At 36.5% G+C, this 22,797-nt stretch overlaps 1 protein-coding gene across 1 annotated transcript in view; it reads right to left on the bottom strand.

Annotated features, from left to right (window-relative positions):
* The window catches only part of ZBTB41 (zinc finger and BTB domain containing 41), a 62,264-nt gene that overhangs the window by 9,871 nt on the left and 29,596 nt on the right, over window positions 1-22,797 (bottom strand). The window contains exons 5-8 of the mRNA XM_006892103.1: window positions 18,219-18,348; window positions 15,838-15,933; window positions 10,141-10,247; window positions 7,784-7,889 (exon numbers count right to left, since the gene is read on the bottom strand). Coding sequence (XP_006892165.1) covers window positions 7,784-7,889; window positions 10,141-10,247; window positions 15,838-15,933; window positions 18,219-18,348 — 439 coding nt within the window. The remainder of the gene's footprint in view (window positions 1-7,783; window positions 7,890-10,140; window positions 10,248-15,837; window positions 15,934-18,218; window positions 18,349-22,797) is intronic.

Raw genomic sequence — 22,797 nt, 5'->3', positions numbered from 1 at the left:
ATACTAGTCTTTTTTATAGATAGACATAAATCTAGAATAATACAAAAGTTAACTTATTCTTAAAAAGTTAACTGATTGATCAGCATAATGTAGTACCTAAAAGTGTTTCAAAGGTAAACAAATTCTGGGCTCAAATTTAAATTGTTTTGAGTATTCACTAAGATGTAAAACGTTTAGATTTAAAGAGTAGTTATTGGGAACACCACATCAACTCACCTATGCAGTAATTCTAATGAAGACATGTAACAGAGTAAAATAATGAACTCAAACCTAGCCTACTATGATGTTCTTTAAAACCAATATAAAATAAAATTTTTTTAAAAGATATTTTTCTCATAACAGATCCACTGAGATTTACTGAACTGTTCAGCACATTGCTCAAATTAAATAGCATAGTGAGTCTAAGGTTTCACAAGTCATTTACAGTTTTCAAATCAGCAAACCCATCAATTACCCTAATTAGAGTACCTATGCTTTAGTAAAAATAAGTCATATCACTCTCTCCTCTAGGATCTTCTACTTGATTAGACAGAATTCCGAAAAGAGAATTTAGATTTTATTAACTGTAAGGAGGAGTCATTGATAAAATTTACATGAGATTCTTAAACACTATGCTTGGTTTCTTATTCAATTCCCATCCACGATCATCATCTCACATCACTACCACAGAGTTAGAGATAACTCACAGCTTACCCTCCAGCAAGATTCTGAGGCTGTAAATCACATGGGAGGAGACAGTCCATCTTTCCTCTGTGGAGCTGCTGGTACGCTCAAACCACCATAGAACTGCTGCCTTTGGGTTAGAAGCACAATTCCCTACAGACTACACCATCAGAACTTGCTATTTAAGTCCACAGTAAGTACTAAATGCAAATATGAACAAGGTCACCATGAGGACATACAGAAAGGGTTATTTTTGGAATCATAATGTTAGAGAACATATAAGGTACTGAATCAATGACATTTTGACCTCTATGGAGCAAGTGGCAGTATCTGAGGACATTTTTGTTTTCCATAATTAGGGCATTGTGGTGCTACTGTCACCTGGTACAGGGAAGTGATGGATATATCTAAACATTCTATAATGCACAAGACAATCTCCTACAAGAAAGACCTGCTCAGCCCCAAATGTCAACAGTTCTGTAACTTAGAGGTCGGGTCTATATAGAATAAAATTTTGCAGAAAAACAAAAATTCTCAAAGCTTTTTGTTGCTAAGTTCCACGAAGTCAACTCTTAACTCATGTTGTTGTTGTTGTTATGTGCCGTCGAGTTGCTGTGACTCATAGCGACCCTATGTACAACAGCCCTAAACTCTGTTCTGTCCTGTGCCAAACTCATTGTCTCCAACACACTCATCCCCATTACCCCAGTCACCAAATCAATCCATCTCCTAGAGGGCCTTCCCCTCCTGTGTCTGCCCTCCACCCTCCCAAGCATGATGTCCTTTTCCAAGGATCGGTCTCTCCTTACAACGTGACCAAAGCATGTTAGACGAAGCCTCAGAATCCTTGCCTCCAGGAAGCCTCCCAGTTTAACTTTCTCCAAGATGAATCGGTTTGTTTTCTTAGCAGTCCATGGTACCCTCAATACTTTTCTCCAGCACCACAGCTCAAAGGCATCAATTCTCCTTCTATCCTCCCTGCCCAACTCTCTGACGCATAACATGTGATTGCAAAGACCATGGCCTGTATTAGACGCACTTTAGTCTCCAGAGAAACACCACTGCTCTTCCGTACTTAAGAGAGGTTCCTAACAGCAGACTTTCCTATATTGACCTTATTTATAACAGACTGAAAATGTGCCCAATCCTGTGTCATTCTTTCACAATCTCTTAAAGCTCACCGTTGCATTCTACTAATATATTTCATTAAAGTACTTCTTCATCTTCTTTGTCACCTCTATACCTTTCCATACATGATATCCATTTATAAAGGCTCAGTCCCTCCTAACAACATGCCCAAAGTAAGTACAATAAACTCTCAATCTTTTTTTCAAAGGAGGACTCTGGCTACACTTGTTACATGACAGGCTGATTTGTTCTTTAAGCAGTCTACACTACACAGTGAAGCGGAACCAGTTCAGCTGAGCTCAGCTCTCCCAACATGCTAACTAAGCGTATGAGGAAGGCCATCTGGAAAATTATGACCAGTTTTCAGTTTTCAACTGAACAGTGCTAGTGATTTCAGCTAACGGAATCACTGATGACATAAAGAATTGGAGAAATGCACAGCCAAATCCTTCCTGAGTTCTTAATTAACAATGAATCATTATCTACCATTTAAATATGAATATCTTCTAATCAGTCCAGTTTAGCCCCTCTTTTCAAACTCTAGGTTTTGACTCATAATCTCACATTTGTATGCAAGTATGTTGCCACTGAGCTGATTTTCTACTCATAATGACCATAAGAAATTTTTGAGGCTGTAATCTTTACAAAGGTTGATTGCCAGTCATTCTCCAACAGAGTTACCGAGCGAATATGAACTTTCAACCTTTCAGCTAGCAACCAAATGCTTAATTGTTATGCCATCAGGGCTCATCATACATCTACATGGTTTATGTACATATATATGTGGATTTTACATATATATTATTACACAATGTTGTTGCTGTTGTTTTGTGCTCTTGAGTCACCTGCAACTCATAGCAACCTTATGTACAAAAGTTCTGAAGCCTGCCCTGTCCTGAGCCAGCCTCACTAATTCTGACACACCTAACTCCATTGCCCCAGTTACTTTATCAATCTATTTCATTTAGGGTCTTCCTCTCCTGAGCTGTCCCTCCACCCTTTCCAAGCATGATGTCCTGCACCAATGACCAGTCCCTCCTGATCACATACCCAAAGTAAGTGAGATGGAGCTTCAAAATACTAGCCTCTAAGGAGAAACTTGGTTTCACCTTCTCCAAGACAGATCTATTTGTTGCCTGGTGATCCATGGTATGTTCAAGACTCTTCTCCAACACCACAACTCAAACATCCCTGTAACATTTTAAAATCAAATTATAACGAAATGTGCAAGGAGCTGCAGTCTGAAAATTGAAAGCACTAAACTCGCTCAGTATATCTTAAGCTGAAGAAACTAAAGAACAAATTCAAGCTGCTACTTGCAATATTTAAGGAAGCTATGGATAGAATATTGAATGATCCAGGGAGTATCAAAAGAACATGGAAGGAGTACACAGAGTCACTGTACCAAAAAGAATTGGCTGACATAAAAGAATTTCAACAATATATGATCAAGAGACAAAGGTGATGAAGGAGGAAGTACAGACTGCTCTGAAGGACTTGGCAAAAATAAAGTCCAGGAATTGATGGAATGCTGACATATTTCAACAAACAGATGCTGTCCTGGACATGCTATTGAAGGCTGTAGTCCTTGACCTTCTGCAGCAAGCGCTTCAGGTTCTCCTTAGTTTCAGCAAGCAGGGTTGTGTCATCTGCCTAACGCTGATTGTTGACAGATTTTCCAATCCTGATGCCACACTTATTCTCATAGAGCCCAGCCTTCTGGTTAACCTGTTCTGCATATAGGTTGAAAAGGTATGGAGCTAGGACACATCTCTGGCCTACATACTTCCCAGTTTTGAATCATGCAGTGTTTCCTTGCTCTGTTCTGATGACTGCCTCCTGGTCCAAGTAGAGGTTTCACATTAGCACAATCAAGTGTTCTGGGATTCCCATTTTTCTCAGAGTCAGCCACAGTTTGTTATGATCCACACAGTCAAACGCCTTTGCATAGTCACTGAAAGACAGACAGGCATTCCTCTAGTATTCTCTGCTTTCAGTTAAGTTCTATCTATCATTAGCTAAAATATCCCTAATACCACAACTCTTCTAAACCCAGCCTGGACTTCTGGCAGCTCTCTGCTGATGTGCTGTTCCAGTCGTTTTTGGATAATCTTCAGCAGAATCTTGCTTGCATGTGCTAATACCGAAGGTAATTTGAGAACTTCAGTAAGATCATATCACAGCAGCCTATAATAGCAAGTAAGACTGGAAAATTGACCATTAAGATCAAGTTACTTTTTGAAAAGTTTAGGTGGGAAGAAGGGACACCAGGGAATAACTGGAAGTGGTGGTCTTCACATTCTCTTTCAAGATGATCTGTTTCAACATGCTAACAACCCTACATCTTTATCTAAGACTATACTGTATCCTGAAGCATTAGACTAATATTCATTCTCATCTTTCAAGTTGATACTTTGTACTGAACATCACAAACTCTATATAAGCCAAATAACCCGTCATCGCCCTCAGTAAGCTTACCCCATCTACCAGACACTATATTTAGTGGCATATACCACCTATATTGTTGCTATACACTATTGAGTCATAAATGACCCATAGCTGACCTTCGAGCAGGGTTTTAGAAGCAGTTAATCACAAGGAAGGAGACTACCAATCCTTCTCCTGCAAAGCAGCTGATGGATTTGAACCACACGCACACGCTTTGGGATTGCAGTACAGCTTCTTGACACTGTACAGGCTTGAAAATAGAAATCAGCTTTGACTGCTTTCACATCCTCAATCCCAAAGTCATCAAGCATTACCAATAGAGACTACATATTTTCAAATAAGTATCTTCAACTCTATATACTAAAACCAGCCCCAACTTTATGTACTTAACATCTTTTAGCTAGATTATGATGTCCTCCTAACTGGTTGATAAACCTGCCTCAAGATTCATCCATCCCAAACCAAACATCTACACATCAGTAAGATTAATCAGTTTAAACATAAATCTGGCTATATAATGCTTGTTACAAATATTTAAAGGCTTTTTATCACACATTACAAAGTCCCTCAAAATAATATGTAAGGTACTATATTTTACAGTCCCTATTCTCCAGTTCTTGTAGCAAACGGAATCTACCTGTCCTGGTTTCACAACTATCTAGATAGTAAATACACCTACAGGTCTTTGAAGTGTGGGTGGGTGGGGGGAGGGCAGCAAGGGGCATATACTCAAAATACTTTCATAAGGCCCACATGACTAATCTACTGTCCAAATAACACTTAAGACATCATTAATTTTTCCCCATTGTGGTAACATTCACACCAATGATGCAAAGGCATTCACATATACTATTAACACCAAACTGCACTAACAGTCACTGTATTCGCCACTACCATACACATGGGAGGGGAAAACACCTGTCAGTTTTCCCCTGATGAAGCAGTAAGAGTTACTAATTTTATTAAATTTCTACCTTTCAGGGGCAGCTCTGGTGGCTTAGTGGTAGGGAGTTGCACTGCCAACCCAAAGGCAAGTGGTTTGGATCTACCAGCTGCTCCTCCGGAGAAAGATGAGCAGTTTCCTTTTGGGTGATTTAGTGCCTCTGAAAACCCATTGGAGGGTTGATTCTGACTTGATGCGACATAATAACAAAAACCACCTTTCAGATCTCTGTTTCTTAATATTCTATGTGATGAAATTAGAAGTATACTTTGACTTTTTAAAAGAAACACCTGTACTGCATACTAAAATATGATAAGAAAGCACCTGTGAAAGTTTGATTTGTGAACTGAATTAGTCACTTTCTTCATGAGATACAATTTATACAGTTTCAAAAGTATGACTGAAAAATAAACTATGGTTGTACAGAAATGAGTAGCTGGTGGAGATTTTAATGAAAATTCAAGTGTCATTTCAAAGATAACAGCTGACAATATTTGTTGCCAAAGGGAAAATGTGAACTTTCAAATGAAAATAAATGAATTTTAGAAAAGTTGGATTTGTCCTTGTGATTATTTCTTTCTGAAAGTTTGGAGGTAATTAACAAATGTGGTTTGGTATAATGTACTGTGAAAACTATCAATATTTTGAAAATCTGCAAATAAAATTAACTCATATTTCCCAAATGCTTATATAAATGGCATTATAAAATTATGCATGAGTTAAAAAGTCATTCAGTGTATGAGATAGCTCAGTGGACTGAACTGAAGAAAGTAAGGGAACTTCATTAAAATAAGGGAGCTCTGGGGGTAAGAAGCTGCACTGCAATCCTAAAGCTAGCTGGTTCAAATCCACCACCTGCTCAGAGGGAAAAGAATGGGCAATCTCCAACTGTGTAATTTATAGCCTCTGAAAACTCTACTGGAGGGTCAACTATGGGTCAGTTCTGACTTGACAGCACACAGTAACAACAGCAACTTGTAACTCACACTAAGCAACTCTCACTTTAGTTTTAGAGTACAATAAAATAAGAATACTTACAATTGCATAAAAAGACTAATATAATCCTCTTTTTTCCTGTTATGTATTGATGTGACATTGGATTTTTTCATTTATTTCAACCACTATAATAATATTACAACTATGAAAATACAGCTGTATTTTACCAATGTAAGTTTCTCACTAGAGAGACTTGCAAAGAAAGGGAAAACAATGGCACTCTTTCCAAGTCTCTTTTTGATGTGTTTTGTATGTATACTTCAGAATATTGTTATTTATAGTGACATATGATAGATAGATAGCTGCTATTTTTAAATGAGTAAGTCAACAATGAGCTGAAGGCTGTTTTTTTAATTTCTAATACAGTAAACAGAAAAGTCCATATAAACAGAAGTTCTTCAAGTATGTGATAACTTTGAAAGAGATAAAGGGTCACTGAACAAAAAAGTTTGAGCCTCTGAAACAAGTAAGTCTCTAGTTCTAAGTTTATTTCCTGTCCAATTATACAGTATTCGGAAGGTCGTCTTCTTCCTCCTGTAAAATGTCACAGAAGTCATAATATACCAGTCCTTTGAAACACACCCAGCACAAAATGAATATATAAATTCAACGAATAAATTGATCTAATGGAAAAATGTTCTTCAAACTGTCTATATATAAAGAGCTTGAAGTATATATATTATTACAATAATAATAATAATGTATAATGAACTATATATAATAAACAATTATATATATATACATATATATAATACAAAATTATTGATGCTTAGACCATTAAACTGAGTTCTTCAGAACCTTAGAGAATATCTATTAGTTAGCATTTGCCCCAAAATAGCTAATACAAGAATATGAATTGTTCTCTCCCTCATCTGTTTCAATGCAGTATACATAATTTATCCCATCTTTCTCAGTCTCCCCCTAACCCCGATGTCAGAGAGAACTGTTTAAAAGGGATATATAATTAGGTATTATTGTCATGACAGGAGTCCAGAACAGAGGCTGCGTAGTGGCGTGAACATGGGGGGAGGGATTGTATAACAATGAAAGAATTTTTCTTTTCCTTTTCAAAGAGAAGAGGGAACTGGGAGGGAGGTTGGGCAGGGAGAAAAGTACAATAATGAATGAATGGAAAAAAGAAGATTATAAATTGTTTAAAATTTACACTCAGCAATAAACTTAAGTTTAATCTGGATATCCAGATTATTATTAAAAATTTGGTGTCCGAGACAGTACATAAATATTGCTTTCAATGTTTACTGTGATTAGAATTAGGCCTTCAATTTTGTCTACAAAAATTTCCTAATTAAGTATAATACATGGGCAATATAAAAAGGCACAATAATATAAATGAAACCCCCCTAATATTTATATTGAATCATGAATTTCAATATCTACAATCTCCTTACTTTTGAATCATTAAAAACAATTTAATAGGAGGAGGAATGTCTTGCTCAATTTCTTAAGTCTGCAGAGAAGCTGCAAAAGTTAGAGAAATAGAGCTGGTCAAGCTGTCCACAATTAAACATCAATTAGGAAAAAAAGCTACAATTTTCCTCTAACAGACTTATTTGTACTAATTGTGAAAAGCTTTTCTTCACTTACTTTTGCCACACTTTCTCTCCAAGGTGCACACTTTTATAATGAACAGTAAGATGATCCCTACGACCAAAACATTTTCCACATTCTTCACACTGATGAGCCTTTTCACCTTAAAATAAAGACCCAAATGTATGTATTATAATAACATATTTCAGTTTTAGAGATTTGTTATTGTTGGTTTCTCTCCAGAATTAATTATCAAACAGTAAGATTACATAGTGTGAAATATATCAATAAAACTGTCCATGATTCTGGACTATGTACTTTACATTCCTCACTCAAATATTTTTCCTAATGATTTTAATGATGTAAATGCCCTCCCATGATGAAGAGGAAATCAGTAGCCCTTTATCTGCAAATTTTGAATCTTAGCCAACACTGAACATCAAGCTAATTACTTGCAAATGTAGAGAGTTTAGAGAGTACACATTGTATAATAGTGCTAGAGGTCAAACACTTCAAATAAGCACACATAAAATAAAAATAAATCTTATAAAAGAACCCAAACATTTTCAGATCTTTGTATGTTACCTTGGTATGTAGAATATTTTTAAATATTTGCAATAAACCATGATATAAAAGCAAAGGAATATTCGAGTAGATTCTAAATTTTCATCCTTTACGTTTAGTTACAACAAGCTCTGGTAAACATAGTTGGCCAGGAGTTGCACTTCTAAGCCTAAAGGTAGGCTTCTCTGTGTGGGAATCCAACAATGACTTCACAGGAGAAAGTTAAACAAACTTTTCCAGTGTGATTTACATATTAATATCACCCACTGGAGGGTCACTTATGTGTCAATCTCAATTTGACATCAATGAAGAGTATGATGACAAAGTTCAGTTATAAAGACTTCTTTAAAAATCACTCCTAAAATTGAGCTCTGGTGGTCTAATGGGTAAGGAGTTGCACTGCTAGCCTAAAAATAGGTAGTTCAAATCCAACAGCTGCTCCATAAGAAAAAGAGGAAAATTTCCTTCTGTGTAATTTACAGCCTCTGAAAATGTACTGAAGGGTCAGCCATGTATGAGTCAATGTCAATGGGAATTAGAGTTTGAAAAACGTAATGCCACTGTGCAAATAATGTGACTACTACAATTAGGAATTTAGAACTTTTCTCCTAAGATTTAAAATATATAACCTGGTTTAAAAAAAAAAACAACAAAAAACCCACAAAACATTATCAGGCTTCTTTTGGTGGTTGTTATATAGCAGCAAGGCAAAACAATGCATAGTTGGCACTCAAATGAGTTTTTAGAGGCAGTAAATTGTATGAAAGAACACTGCTCATCTTTCTCCTGTGGAGCAGCTAATGGATCTGAACCACTTACCCTTGGGTTGGCAGCATTACTCCCTATCTACTAGGTCACCAGAGCTACCCTCACCATTTAGCTTCTACTATAATTGGTGGTAACGACTGAAATGTACCTCAGAGATCATTTAAGAAAATAATTACTATCTGGTGCATTTTTATATTTAAATTGTTGCAAATAATAATAATAATAATAATAATAATATTAATCACCTGCTCTCATAAGTTCATATGGTATAATGGTCTAATGTGCGGTAATCCTGATGCCACACAGTTCAAATCCACCAGCTGCTCTGAGGGAGAAAGATGGGTAATCTCCTCCTATGCAATTAACTGCCTCTGAAAAACTGCCAGAGGGTCAGCTATGGGTTGGCTCCTACTCGACGGCACACAACAGCAACAAATATGTTCATTCAGATGGCTCTTTCCCCTTTAATGTGCTCATAAAGCTGGCTCTCTTAACACTCTCTGAACACCAATCTAAGAGGAAAATATAAAAGAAGTCTCTACAACATAAAAATGATGAATACAGTACAAAGATCTGAAATTGATCAGGATAAGACTTTTTTTCCATAAATAGGATATCAAATTTCACTAAAATATAAACATACACTTTAGGGTATCAAGTTTCACTAAAATATAAACAACCACTTATAATAATTTTTCTTTAAACGCTTAAATAACACCTACTTCTTCTCAAATCCAGTCAAAAATCAAAATATATTACCCAGGCATCTCCCTTTAAGGTAGTATCAATGGTAATTATTGTAAACAGTTCCATGTAACACAAAACCCACAATTTGAGAACTTTATTAAAATAAAATTTTAGACAATATACATTATAGTCAGTGAGGAGTGGGCAAATGGCTAAAATTACAGCAATTATTTTAAAGAATCATGTTCCTTTCGGATTTTTTTTTAAGCAAAAAACGTTTAAAACCAGATTTATAGGAGTGATCAAATTATACATTAAAATGATAGCCAACATGATTACATTTTATTCAGATGCAACAATGGATGTCAGAAGCAACACTACAAACTATAACTTACCTGAATGTATTTTTTTGTGCTTTGTAAGGTGGTCATGACGAATAAAGGTTTTTCCACATTCATCACATTCATATCTTTTATCATCATGATGTACTCGTAAGTGAAGTCTGTTAAAAAAATTTAAAATAAAGGGCACTGAAACAAGTAATACAGAAGAAAAAAGCTTTGTGAGTTATAAATAATAAAAAACAGGAATATGTATTCAGTCACCTATCTAGTTTAATTGTTCCATTTCTACTGCCTTTCAGATTCTCCTTTCTTTTACTACCTGAAATCAGAGATCCTATTTACCTTTTTCAAAAAAAGTATTTCAACATTTGTACATACTCTCATCACTTTCAGATGATATTTGTTCCTGAATTACATCCTACATTTGTTTCACGCAACTTTTACATGTCCTGGATTGTTAACTACTTGATGAGCCACGTCTCACGATATAATAGTTAGAAGCGAATATGAAGTATAACCAAACAAATGGGGTAAACATACAAATAAGTGATAAAGAATTATAATGACAAGAAACAAAAGAGCAAACACCTGTAAATTAACCTTATGTCAGAAAACGGATGCCTTGTAAAACTGATAGTCAAGAATTTATTGTATTATACAAATACCAGACTGGTAGCATAGCCTGTGGGGAGCTGCAAACACTAACAAATCTCTGTAGTTTGGATCCACCAGCAGCTGCATGGCAAAAAGATAGTTAGTCTCCTCCTATTGTGATTTACAGCCTTGTAAAGCCAACAGAGGGCCAGCTATAATTCAGAACTGACTTGATAGCAGTGAGTGCATAAGTTAGGCTTTATAAAAGGAGCACTGAAGGTCCAGTGGTTAAAGCATCCAGTTGCTAAACGAAAGTCTGGTAGTTAAATCCTCTAGCCACGCGGCAGGAGAGAGACTTGGCACACGGCTTCTACAAATATTTACAGCCTTGGAAACTCTAAAGAGCTATACTACACTGTACTAGAGAATTTCCAAGTCAGAATCTAATAATAGTAATGAATTTTATGTGGTTTATTATTCAGTATTGCTTATTTTAAAGCTACCCAAAGGCAGATTCTAAAAGATTTAGATTATCAAAATATATTTCAACTTAAATAATTTATCACCACAAAATCTTGGCCTATAGAATCCAATGATACATCAAAAAAATAATTCATCATGACCAAGTGGGATTCATAACAGGTATTCAAGGATGGTTCAAGATAAGAAAAACAATCAATGTAATTCATCACATTAACAAAGCAAAGAACAAGAATCACATGATCCTATCAATTGATGCAGAAAAGGCCTTTGACAAAATCCAACACCCTTTCCTGATTAAAACACTCAACAAAATAGGATTAGAGGGGAATTGCTTTAACACAGTAGAAGGTATATATGCAAATCTGAAAGCCAACATTGTCCTCCATGGAGAGATTAAAGGCATTCCCCTTGAGAACAGGAACTAGGCAAGGATGGCCACTATCAGCTATCCTAGTCAATATTGTATTGGAAGTCTTAGTGATATCAATAAGGCAAGAGAAAGAAATAAGAGGTATCCAAATTGGCAAAGAGGAGGTAAAATTATTTCTCTATGCAGATGTAGTATACTCAGAAAACCCTAAAGACTCAGCAAGAAAATTACTGGACATAGGTGACCAATTCAGCAAAGTGGCAGGACACAAGATCAACATACAAAAATCAACTGGATTTCTCTACAGTGAAAAAGAGAATACAGAACTGGAGCAAAGAAAAACAATACCCTTCACAATAGCTAATCACAAGATTAAATACTTGGGAGTAAATCTAACCAGAAGCACAAAGTATCTATACAAAGAAAATTACAAAACATTATTACTACAAGAAACAAAAAGAGACCTTGAGAAGTGGAAGAATATCCCTTGTTCATGGATAGGAAGACTCGATATTGTAAAAATGACAATACTACCAAAGGCAATTTACACGTTCAATGCAATCCCAATACAAATACCAATTCCATTCTTCAACGAGATGGAAAAGGCAATTTTCAATTTCACTGGACTGGAAAGAGGCCCCAAATAAGCAAGCACTCCTTAAAAAGAAAAACAACGTAGGAAGCATCTCACTCCCTGATTTCAAATCCTACTACACTGATGTGGTGGTCAAGACAGCATGGTATTGGTACAATTAAAGACACATAGATCAATGGAATGGAATTAAGAATCCAGAAATGAGCCAATCTACCTACAGTCAACTTATTTTTTACAAGGAGATGGAATCAGTTAAGTGAGAAAACAACAGCTGTTTTAACAAATGGTGTTGGCAAATTAGAAAACTATTGTAGAAAACTTAAGATCCATACCTCACTCCATACACAAAAACCAACTAAAAAATGGATCATGGACCTAGGACTAAAACCAAGGACTATAAAAGTCATTAAAGAAAAGCTTGGAAGAACTCTAGAAGTCCTAACCCACAACATCATTAGTCTTCCAAGCATCCTGAAAAATCTACAACCAGGAGAGAATAAAACAGATGACTGAGACCTTCTAAGAATCAAATCCCTCTGCACATCAAAAAACTTCTCCAACAGGATAAAAATGGAAGCTACAGACTAGGAAAAAAAATATTTGATAATGACATGTCTGATAAGACACGTATATCTAGAATTTATAAAATACTCAAGCACCACAACAAGATAAAGGTAAATAACCCAACTGAAAAATGGGCACAGGATATAAACAGGCACTTCACCAAAGAAGACATTCAGATGGCAAACAAGCACACGAAAAAATATCTACCTAAAGCCCTACCTAAAGCCCTCAATATTTTAGTGTAAATTATAAAGCTGTGATATTAGAATTCTTAAGATTAATAATTGAAAAATTTAAATTATATTTGTATCTCACAGTAAGTAGCTATTACTTGTTGTGGAGTTTATCTTGCAGTATGGCTTTCCTCAAACTGGAGGCAGGGGATGGGGTACTCATCAACAATCTCCATTATGCAAATGAACTTTTCTTGCTGAAATTGAGGACCTGAGGTATTTGCTGCAGAAGGTCAAGGACTGCAGCCTTCAATATAGATTGAAGCTCAACATCAAGAAAACAAAGATTCTCACCACTGAATCAACTGGCATCTATTATGATAGATGGTGAAGAGATTGTTAACAGTTTCAACTTGCTTGGCTCCGCAATCAGCACTCTTGGTACCAGTAGCCAGGAACTCAAAAGACGAATTACAATGGGAAAGTCTGCTGTCAGGAACCTCTCTAGAGTACTGAAGATCAAGGCATCAGTCTGGAAACTATGGTGTGTCTGATCCAGGCCATGGTCTTCACACTTACTTGCTATGCATCAGAGAGCTGGACAATGACTAAGAATGATAGAGGAATCTATGTCTTTGAGTTGTGGTGCTAGAGCTGAGTATTCAATATACCATGACTGCTAACAAACAGGTCCATCCTGGAAAAGATTAAGCCAGGTTGCTCCTTGGAGGCTAGGATTTTGAAGCTCTGTGTCACATATTTTGAGCTTGTTGCCAGAAGAAACCAGTCCTTAGAGACAGATGTCATGCTTGGAAGGGTGGAGAGACAGTGCAAGAGAGGAAGCCTCTGGATGAGATTGGATTGACTCAGGGACTGGGATAATGGGGGGAGGTGTGTCAGAGAAAATGAAATTGGCTCAAGATAGGATCACTATAAGTCAAAAGCAACTCGAGGACACATAACAACAACATGGCTTTCCTAGCCACAGAGCTTGACCCCACTATGTGCATGGGAAGCTACATGCGAGTAGGGCATGTTACCCTAACCACAAGGGGATTGGCTACTTTCACCAATCTGCAAGGGGATTGGGTAGTTTCATCAATAAATTGAGCAGTTCTAGCAGCAGATTAGACCCTTTCCACCAGTGAAGATCAGACATTCTTACTCCAGCTAAACCGATGGCAGCAGCAGCCACAGCCAAAGTAGAGTACCAGAGAGACCTGACATGAGATGGCTGCTACTACCCTATGGACAGAACCAGAGCTAAAATAAGAGGTACTGCCCAAGTTTGTTGGACAATTTGGGGGAAGAGAAGAATGACAGCCAATATTGGAAGTTCTGAGAACTTTGTAATACTGGTCTAAAGCAGAGTGGTTTAAGGCTGAGGTCTAAAACAGAGAGGCTCAAGGCTGAGGTGCCTGTATGCACATTCCGGAAGTTATCCTGACTGTATTTTGCTACTAACCTGGGTTATAACAGTTTGACTTCTCCTACACGGATCTGTGTGGTTTGTGAGCTATCTCAGTAGATTCTAGACCCAGCAAAACAGTAAGATTGGTATTGATGGATAGAGGTATAAGAGCTTGGAGAACAAGTCTAACCTCATGGGAATTGGTTTTCTGTTGCTGATGGGAACAGTTTCCCATTGTGAAACTGGTAAAGGTCAGACACGGCCATTCCCACATGGCCCTTGCTCTTTTACACTTGCTCACAAAAAATCCTCTCGTAGACTGCTAGTGTGGCTATGGATTCAACCATGAAGATAATATAATTATTATACCCAAGATTTTCCTAAAAGTCAGAGACCCAGAGTTTTCAATTTTGTAATTCTTTTATACAATAGTATTACTAGATAATAAAGTATTATATGACCAAATAACATCAAGTTTAAGTGAATTTCAACTCAAAATTCATATGACAAAATATTTAAATATGATGTTCAAATGGTAAAGCAAACCCGGTGATGAGAAAATAGTGAATAGTATCTAATATAGTGGAATAAAAACAATATATGCTCAGAAATGTTTAATTCAACACGCTTCACTAAGATGATGATAAGAAAATAGAATTAAAACAGAAAACAGCAAAAATATCAATCTTCAATAAGACACTTAAAGAAATGCTGGCAAGGATATGGAGAGATTGGAACTCTCATTTACTATTGGTGGGAATGTAAAATGGTACTACCACTCTCAAGGAGAGTAGTATGGTGCTTCCTTTGAAAAAGTGGGACTAGGAATACCTTAGGATCCAGCCATCTCACTATTAGGTATATATCCTAAAGAAATAAGAACTGTGACATGAACAGATATATCTATGTTAACAGTTACTGCAGTACTATTTATAATAGCAAAGAGTCAAAAACAACTGAGGTTCTCATCAATACATGGCTTAGAATGACCTAAGACACAATGAAGTATTATGTATCACTAAAAACTACAAAAAGCTAACAAATATTGCATAACATGGATGAAATTAGAACAAATTATGCTGAATAACATAAGACACAAAAGATGGTATAAGTTGACAAATATTTAAAAAAAGAAACATTTAAACTCAGAAATAATCAATTTTGGAGGGTTATCAGAGATGAAAAACAAGGGCTAGTGAGTCAAACCAAACAAACAGAAAAAAAAACCCCAAATCACTAAATAATAAAAAAAAAAATTTATAATGAAGATAAATGTTTGCAAAGTACACAAAAAACTAACTTTTAAATAATTCAATAATTTAATTTAAATAACTGATAGATACATATTATCCAAGAGAGTACACTTACCTAGTATTTTCATATCTAACACTGAGTTATAAATGAGGTGATATGGGGATAGAAAAGGAAAAAAACCCAATTGTAATGGTGTTTTAGTCCACATACACAGGAAACGGGGGGAAGTAACAAAGGTGCAAGATAAAATAAAATGAAGAGGCAATTATACCTTAATTTAGGAGAGGAAAATAGCTTGACTTACCTGTATGAACTCCCATGACGAAAACTTTGTCCACAAATACTACAAAGATGAGGTTTTTCTCCGCTATGAATTCGCAAGTGTTCTTTCAATGTAGTTCTATGTTTAAAAAAAACCCCAAAAAACAAAAAACTATACACACAGACATATATAAACTATAAAGAACTTTTCAAGCAAACTTTCAGAAGTACAAATCAAAGATGCTGAATTACTTCTCCAGGGTAAGAATTCTAGTAGAGACTGTTTAATATTTATGAAATTTAGTTTGCCATTACTCTTTCTTTCAAATATATATTCAATCTTTATGGAAAGAATGTTCTAAATTAAACCGTTAGGTATGTCTAACTTCCTGGTGCCAAAATGAAAAGGGAAATTCAAACAAAAGATTTCCACAATTTTTAACTCTGCCACATTCACTTGACCCTGGTTTTGGGCTCTGGTATAACCATCATGCTTCAAATACATCACTAACAATTCCATAATTTCTCAGAAACAGAGTTTTTCCATATATTTACAAACTGCTGCGTTGAGATGGACGAGATTATTTTGGAGGAAAGAAAATGAAAGGTAAATTAATGTGCTTTTGGCTCTCATCACTACTTGCTTTTTTTATTTCAGTGACATTCCTAGTAAGCTTAAAGGCTGAATTAGAAATGATGATAGGGCTTTGGCAACATATGGTGCTCTTTACAAGGTCCACCAATGTTTACTAAGTGACAGTCTGCAGATGTACCCAAGTTTGTGGGCCATAGCTCTCAAAATATTCCTTGACGTTACTTAAACTGTTATGTGCGGTCAATTTATTCTGACTTACAACAACCTTATGTGACAGAGCAGAATTTGCTCTTAGTTTCCTAGGCTGTAATCTTTATTACAGGCCCCATCTATTGAGTGTGGCCTAGTGATAAGGAGCTGTGCTGCCAATCCAAAGGCATGAGTTTCAACTCCACCAGCTGCTCCATGGGAAAGGGATAGACAATCTGCTCCCATGTGATTTACAGCCTCTAAAAACAGTAATGGAGGGTCGGCTATGAATTGGTTCTAACTCAACAATACCAACAACAATAACAACTATTTTTTTCAAGAGCTCTGATGGAGTGGCATGTGAAATATCGGGCTGCTAAATAAAAGATTGGCAGGTTAGCAGTTTGAATAGATCAGCTGCTCCGAGGGTGAAAGATGGACAGTCTCCTCCCATTAAGATTTACAGTCTCAGAAGTCTGATGCAAGGTGCTCAGAGCAGGAACCAATATGATGGCATTAGTTTTTGTTTTCAATCTTTACAGGAATAGATTAAATATTCTTAGCAGCAAAAACATGGATCGTTTTGTTGATAAATTTGTTTATTTGCAGCTTGCTTGCACAAAAAGATCTTTAAGCAGGAAGTGTTCATTTATACTACACATAATAAACTTTCCAGTGGATTAATCTGAGTATGAGTTTTCATATAAATACAGCACACTGGTTTTGTTGGTTGCCATCATAACCACGTCCATTTTAAAGAACTGATATTTCTATTAGATTAAGGAGCTTTTACATACTGAAGAGATTATGTGTGCTCTTAAAGGAACAGTATCTTTCTTAAGGCACTTCTAAAAGTACTTGCATATAGGACAAGACAGTGAACAATTCTATGCTTTAGAATGCTTCAATATGCTTTTAATGTCTGAAAACTCTGGTTTGCTAGCTAAATCATCCCTTTATAGAGGAGTCCATTCTTGTTAAAGTATTCTATATATTAAATTAGGGGGTAACAGTTATTTTTCTGAAGGTTCTTTCTTCTTGTATAATCTATTTCCTCAAGTTCTTTTTATTCTGTTTATGTTGGAATTTATCCCAAAGGTTTTCTTTCTGTTTTATAATCCTTAACTTTCTGTTCATAAGTAAATGTGACAGGCTGAAAGTAACTAGGAAGGGCGAAGCAAATGGATTCATTTTGATGACTGTCACTGTTAGTGTTCTGGGTACTCCATCCACTAAAGAATAAAATGGTCTTCAGATTACTCAAATATTTTAGGGAATCTTCTGATCTACTGCCTGGAAGAAAAAATATAAAATATTTATTGGAAGGACAGGACTCCCTGCTTTTAGTATTCAATAACGTAACATGACAATCAGGAATTATTTTTACCCTCTCTAGAAGAAAAATGAGTGCTCTGGATTTCTACCCTACGTGAGAGAAGTAGGTGTCCAGCAGCAATAGTCAATGTAAGCAGTAGGAGGATATCCAATGATCTAATTTCTTAAACCATTCTGTTTTAATGTTCTTTGTTCTTTCCTGTACCATCAGCTCGAGAATTATCTGATGCTATCAACTCCTTAGTATTCAGTAGATTCTGTACTTATTTTTATGTAACTGTATGAGAATCTGGGCAATTTCTTACCTTTCTCTTACTGATTTTCCACAGATAAAACAAGTCCATTTTCTCTTTCCACCGTGAGTACATTCTATATGGCGCTTCAAATTTCCAGTGTCATTAAACTGACGACCACATATATCACATGGAAAAGGACCTATAAAGCAAAGAGAGTGTGTATTTAATTTAAGGCATAGATACCAAGTTAAATTTTTCTTAAATATGCTACAAATGCAAATCATATTAGTCCATCTATAATGTTGCTATTATGTATCATCAAGTTGGAATTGACTCAAAGCTGACCCATCAGTGAGTTTCAGAACAGCTGCTAGATTTGAACCACACATCTTTGGGACGGCAGTGGAACTCCTTCACAGTAAGCCCTCAGAGCTCCCTTACTATATAATTTCCTTGGTGGTTGTTATTAGGTGCCATTAAGTTAACTACGACTCTATAACTCACAGCAACCCTGTAAACCTTGCCCTATCCTATGCCACTCACAACACCGCTGACACACCTGAGGCCATCATCACAGTCACTGTGTCAATCCATCTTGCTGAAGATCTTCTTTTCTTTCACAAACCCTCCACCTTTTCAAGCATAAAGTCTTTTTCCAAGGATTAGCTCCTCCTCACAACATATGCAAAAATTACTTGTTTCTAGTTTTCTCTTCCCTTCTAGATTGTTTATTTCTATAATCAACTCTGTACCCTTAGAACATAGTGTCTTGAAATTGAGCAAGCATATGATAAATGCAGAATAATTAGTTAATAAATTTAAATGGTAAATTCCTAGTTTTAATTCAGATACAACTGTTTAGATCATGTTATGTCCAAAAAAAGTAGAAAATAAGAAACTTTGGAACTATAAGCAGAGAACTTGTAAGAATTCATGATTAAGAAATGTGTTGTTTTTAGTGATCTTGTGTAGACAGCAAATACTGAACTACTTTTCTGTTTGCTACTGTATGCCATTGAGTTAGAATCAACTCATAGCTGACCCTCAAGCAGGTTTTCAGAAGCATTAAATTGTAGGGGAGTAGACTGCCTATCCTTTTCCCATGGAACTTCTGGTGGATTCAAACCTATTACCTCTGGGATTGCAGCACAGCTTCTTATCAATAGGCCACACAGATTTCTCACTATAGAAAGGATTAAAAATTTCACCAAATAAATAAAAGACAAGGCAAGAAACCAAGAATTCTACTGAAAGGCAAACTTAAAGGAAGAGAGAAAAATGTGTCAAAAAGAGTGTAGCAGATACAGTTCAAGACAGCTGTATGTTTGGGAAAAAATATCTCTGCATTTAGAAAGGTAAACTCAAAAAGGAATTTTAATATCAATCCACTGCATAATGGAAATAAAAAAAATTATATCTGGACACTAGAATTCAGAAATATATCTATAATAAAATATTAAAATTAATCCATACCTTTCATAGTTTGGTAGTTTCAACATATTTTTGTATACTGTTGTTACTGTTTGCCACCAAGTTAAAACCAACTCATAGCTGACCCTCCAGTAAATTTTTAGAAGCTATAAATCGCACAGGAGATTGACTATTTTTTCATGCAGAGCAGCTGATAGACCTGAACTACCTGTCTTTCAGCTGTAAGCCCATTTCTAGAGATTGATTCGGGCCAAGATTTTTGCAGTAACTTGCTATGCATCAGAAATCTAGATAATGATTAATGAGGACACAAGAAACAATGCCTTTGAGTTGCGGTGCTGGAGAAGAATACTGAATATAATACCATGGACTGCAAAAAGAAGAAACAGGTCTGTCCTGGGGAGGGTGAAATGAAGCTGCTTCTTAGACACAAAGACGGAAGCTCTGTCTCACATGTTTTGGGCATGTGGACAGGAGGGACAGGCCTTGAAGAAGGAAATCATGCTTGGAAGGGTGGAGGGACAGTGCAGGAGAGGAAGACCCAGAATGAGATAGACTGACGCAGTGAAGGGGATATTGGGAGTAGATGTGTCAGAGACAGTGAGACTGGCTCAGGATATGGTGGTGTTCAGAACTATCGTACATAGGGTTGCTATGAGTTGCAGGCAACTCAATGGTACATAATAACAACAGGTCACCTGAGTTCTTCTGTACATTGTTAATGAGTTATGAACTAAAAATTTCCACTGGGTTAAATATTTTTTAATATGTCCTCATTTAAAATCTCTAATATTTCATTTTTCGTGGGCTTAAGTCATGTATTAACAAACATATGTTGTTGTTGTTGTTGTTATGTGCTGTCGAGTCACCACTAATGAACGAAGGCCAGATGAGATGTGGAAGGATATCAAGGGTATCATCCAGGAAGAGTGCAAACGGTCACTGCAAAGACAGACGAGGAAGAAAAGACCAAAATGGATGTCAGAAGAGACTCTGAAAATTGCACTGGAGCGCAGAGAAGCCAAAGCACAGGGAAGAATTCAAGATACTAAAGAGTTGAATAGAAGATTTCAAAAGGCAGCACGGGATGACAAAGCAAAATATTACAATGAAATGTGCAAGGAGTTGGAGTCGGAAAATCAAAAGGGCCGAACTCGCCCAGCATATCTTAAGCTCAAGGAACTGAAGAACAAATTCAAACCTCGAGTTGCTATAATCAAGGATGCTTTCGGCAGAACAAACATATACTGCTTTTTAATTTAAATCTAGTACTGTGCTACAGGGAAACACTGCAGGACTCAAAATCAAGAAAGGAGTACATCAGGGAGGCATCTGGTCTCCATGTATTTTCAATCTATATGTAGAACAGATCATTCAGGAAGCAGGACTTTATGAAGACGAATGTGGCATCAGGCCTGGAGATACACTCTTCAACAACCTACGTTATGCAGATGACACAAGTTTGCCTGGTGAAACTGAAGAAGACCTGAAGCAATTGGTGCAGAAGGTCAAGGACTGTAGTTTTCAATATGGATTGAAGCTCAGTATCAAGAAGACAAAGATTCTTACCACTGGGCAACTGGAAGCACCATGATGGAGAGGAGATTAAGGTTGTTAATAATGATAGCTTGCTCGGCTCCACAATCAACACTCTTAATTAACACCAGCAGTTAGGAAATCAAAAGACAAAATGCATTGGGAAAATCTGCTGTCAGGGACCTTTCCAGAGTGCTGAAAAACAACAACAGTCTAGAAACTAAGGTGTACCTGATCCAGGCCATAGTCTTTGCAATAACTTTCTATGCATCAGAAAGGTGGACAATGACTAAGGATGACAGAAGAAGAATCAATGCCTTTTAGTTGTGGTGCTGAAGAAGAGTCTTGAACATACCATGGACTGCCAAGAAAACAAACAGGTCTCTCTCGGAGAGGATGAAACCAAGTTTCTCCCTGGAGGCAAGGATTTTAAAGCTCTGTCTCATACTTTGGGTATATGGCCAGGAGAGACATCATTCTCAGAAAGTTGGAGGAGAGGAAGACCCCAGATGAGATGGATTGATACAGTATCTGAGGCAATGGGGGTTGGTGTGTTGCAATTAGTGAGATTGGCTCAGGACAAGGCAGGGTTCAGAACTGTTATACATAGAGTTGCTATGGGTTGCAGACAACTCGAGAGCACATAACAACATTAATTGTGCTAAGTATCATGAAAAATGTCTCTTCTTCCTACCTCCAAATAAAGGTTACAAGAAATTGGGGGAAGAACAATCTGTATTCATATAGTGAAAATAAAGCAAATAAAAAGGCCAAAATTAATATAATAAAAGAATTGTGTATTGGGGGAAAGGGTGATATCTACTACTAAAGCCATTTGTAATGTATTAAGTGTATGTTTAGGTGAAGGCTTTAATTGGATAAAGAAAGAAATGGTACAGTGGCTTTCATGTTCAATTTTTATCAGGATTTTTTGGAATTGTTGTATACTGTCAAGTCAGAACCGACCCATAGCTGACCCTCCAGCAGGTTTTCAAGAGGCATTTAATCACACAGGATACTGCCCATCCTTCTCCTGCAAAGCAGCTAGTGGCCTCAAACTGTGTGCCATTGAGATTGCAGTGCAGCTTCTTACCAATAGGCCACCAGAGCTTGGTCCTTAGGAATACGCATAAATATCGACATACTATGTATTGGAGAGATAAGACAGACTGGCATGGGACATTTTGAGTCAGATGATCATATGAAATATTACTCCAGAGATGAAAAGGTGAGGAAAAATGGGGTTGCTTTCATAGTTAAAAAAGTAATTTCTAGATCCAGCTGGAAGTACAAAATTGTGAGTGACAGGATTATATCCATACGCTTACAAGGAAGTCCAGTGAATACCACTATCATTCAGATATATGCACCAACAACCAGAGCCAAAGAATAAGAAATAGATGATTTCTGCCAACTTTTACAGTCGGAGATCGATCGAACATGCAATCAAGATGCATTGATAATAATGGGTGACTGGAACGCAAAAGTTGGGAACAGAGAAGTACTTGGAAAATATGGGCTTGGTGACAGAAATGAAGCTGGAGATAGAATGACTGAATTTTGTACAATCAATGACTTATTGATTTCACCTGATGGCATGCATAGGTATCAGATCAATTACATCTGCGGAAAAAACTTCTGGAGAAGCTCAATATCAGCTGTGAAAACTAGGCCAGGAGCT

Source organism: Elephantulus edwardii, unplaced genomic scaffold, assembly GCF_000299155.1.
Source record: "Elephantulus edwardii isolate Elephantulus edwardi_28Jun2011 unplaced genomic scaffold, EleEdw1.0 scaffold00110, whole genome shotgun sequence".
In the NCBI taxonomy this organism is placed as follows: Eukaryota; Metazoa; Chordata; class Mammalia; order Macroscelidea; family Macroscelididae; genus Elephantulus; species Elephantulus edwardii.
This window is presented reverse-complemented; position numbering and strand designations above follow the sequence as displayed.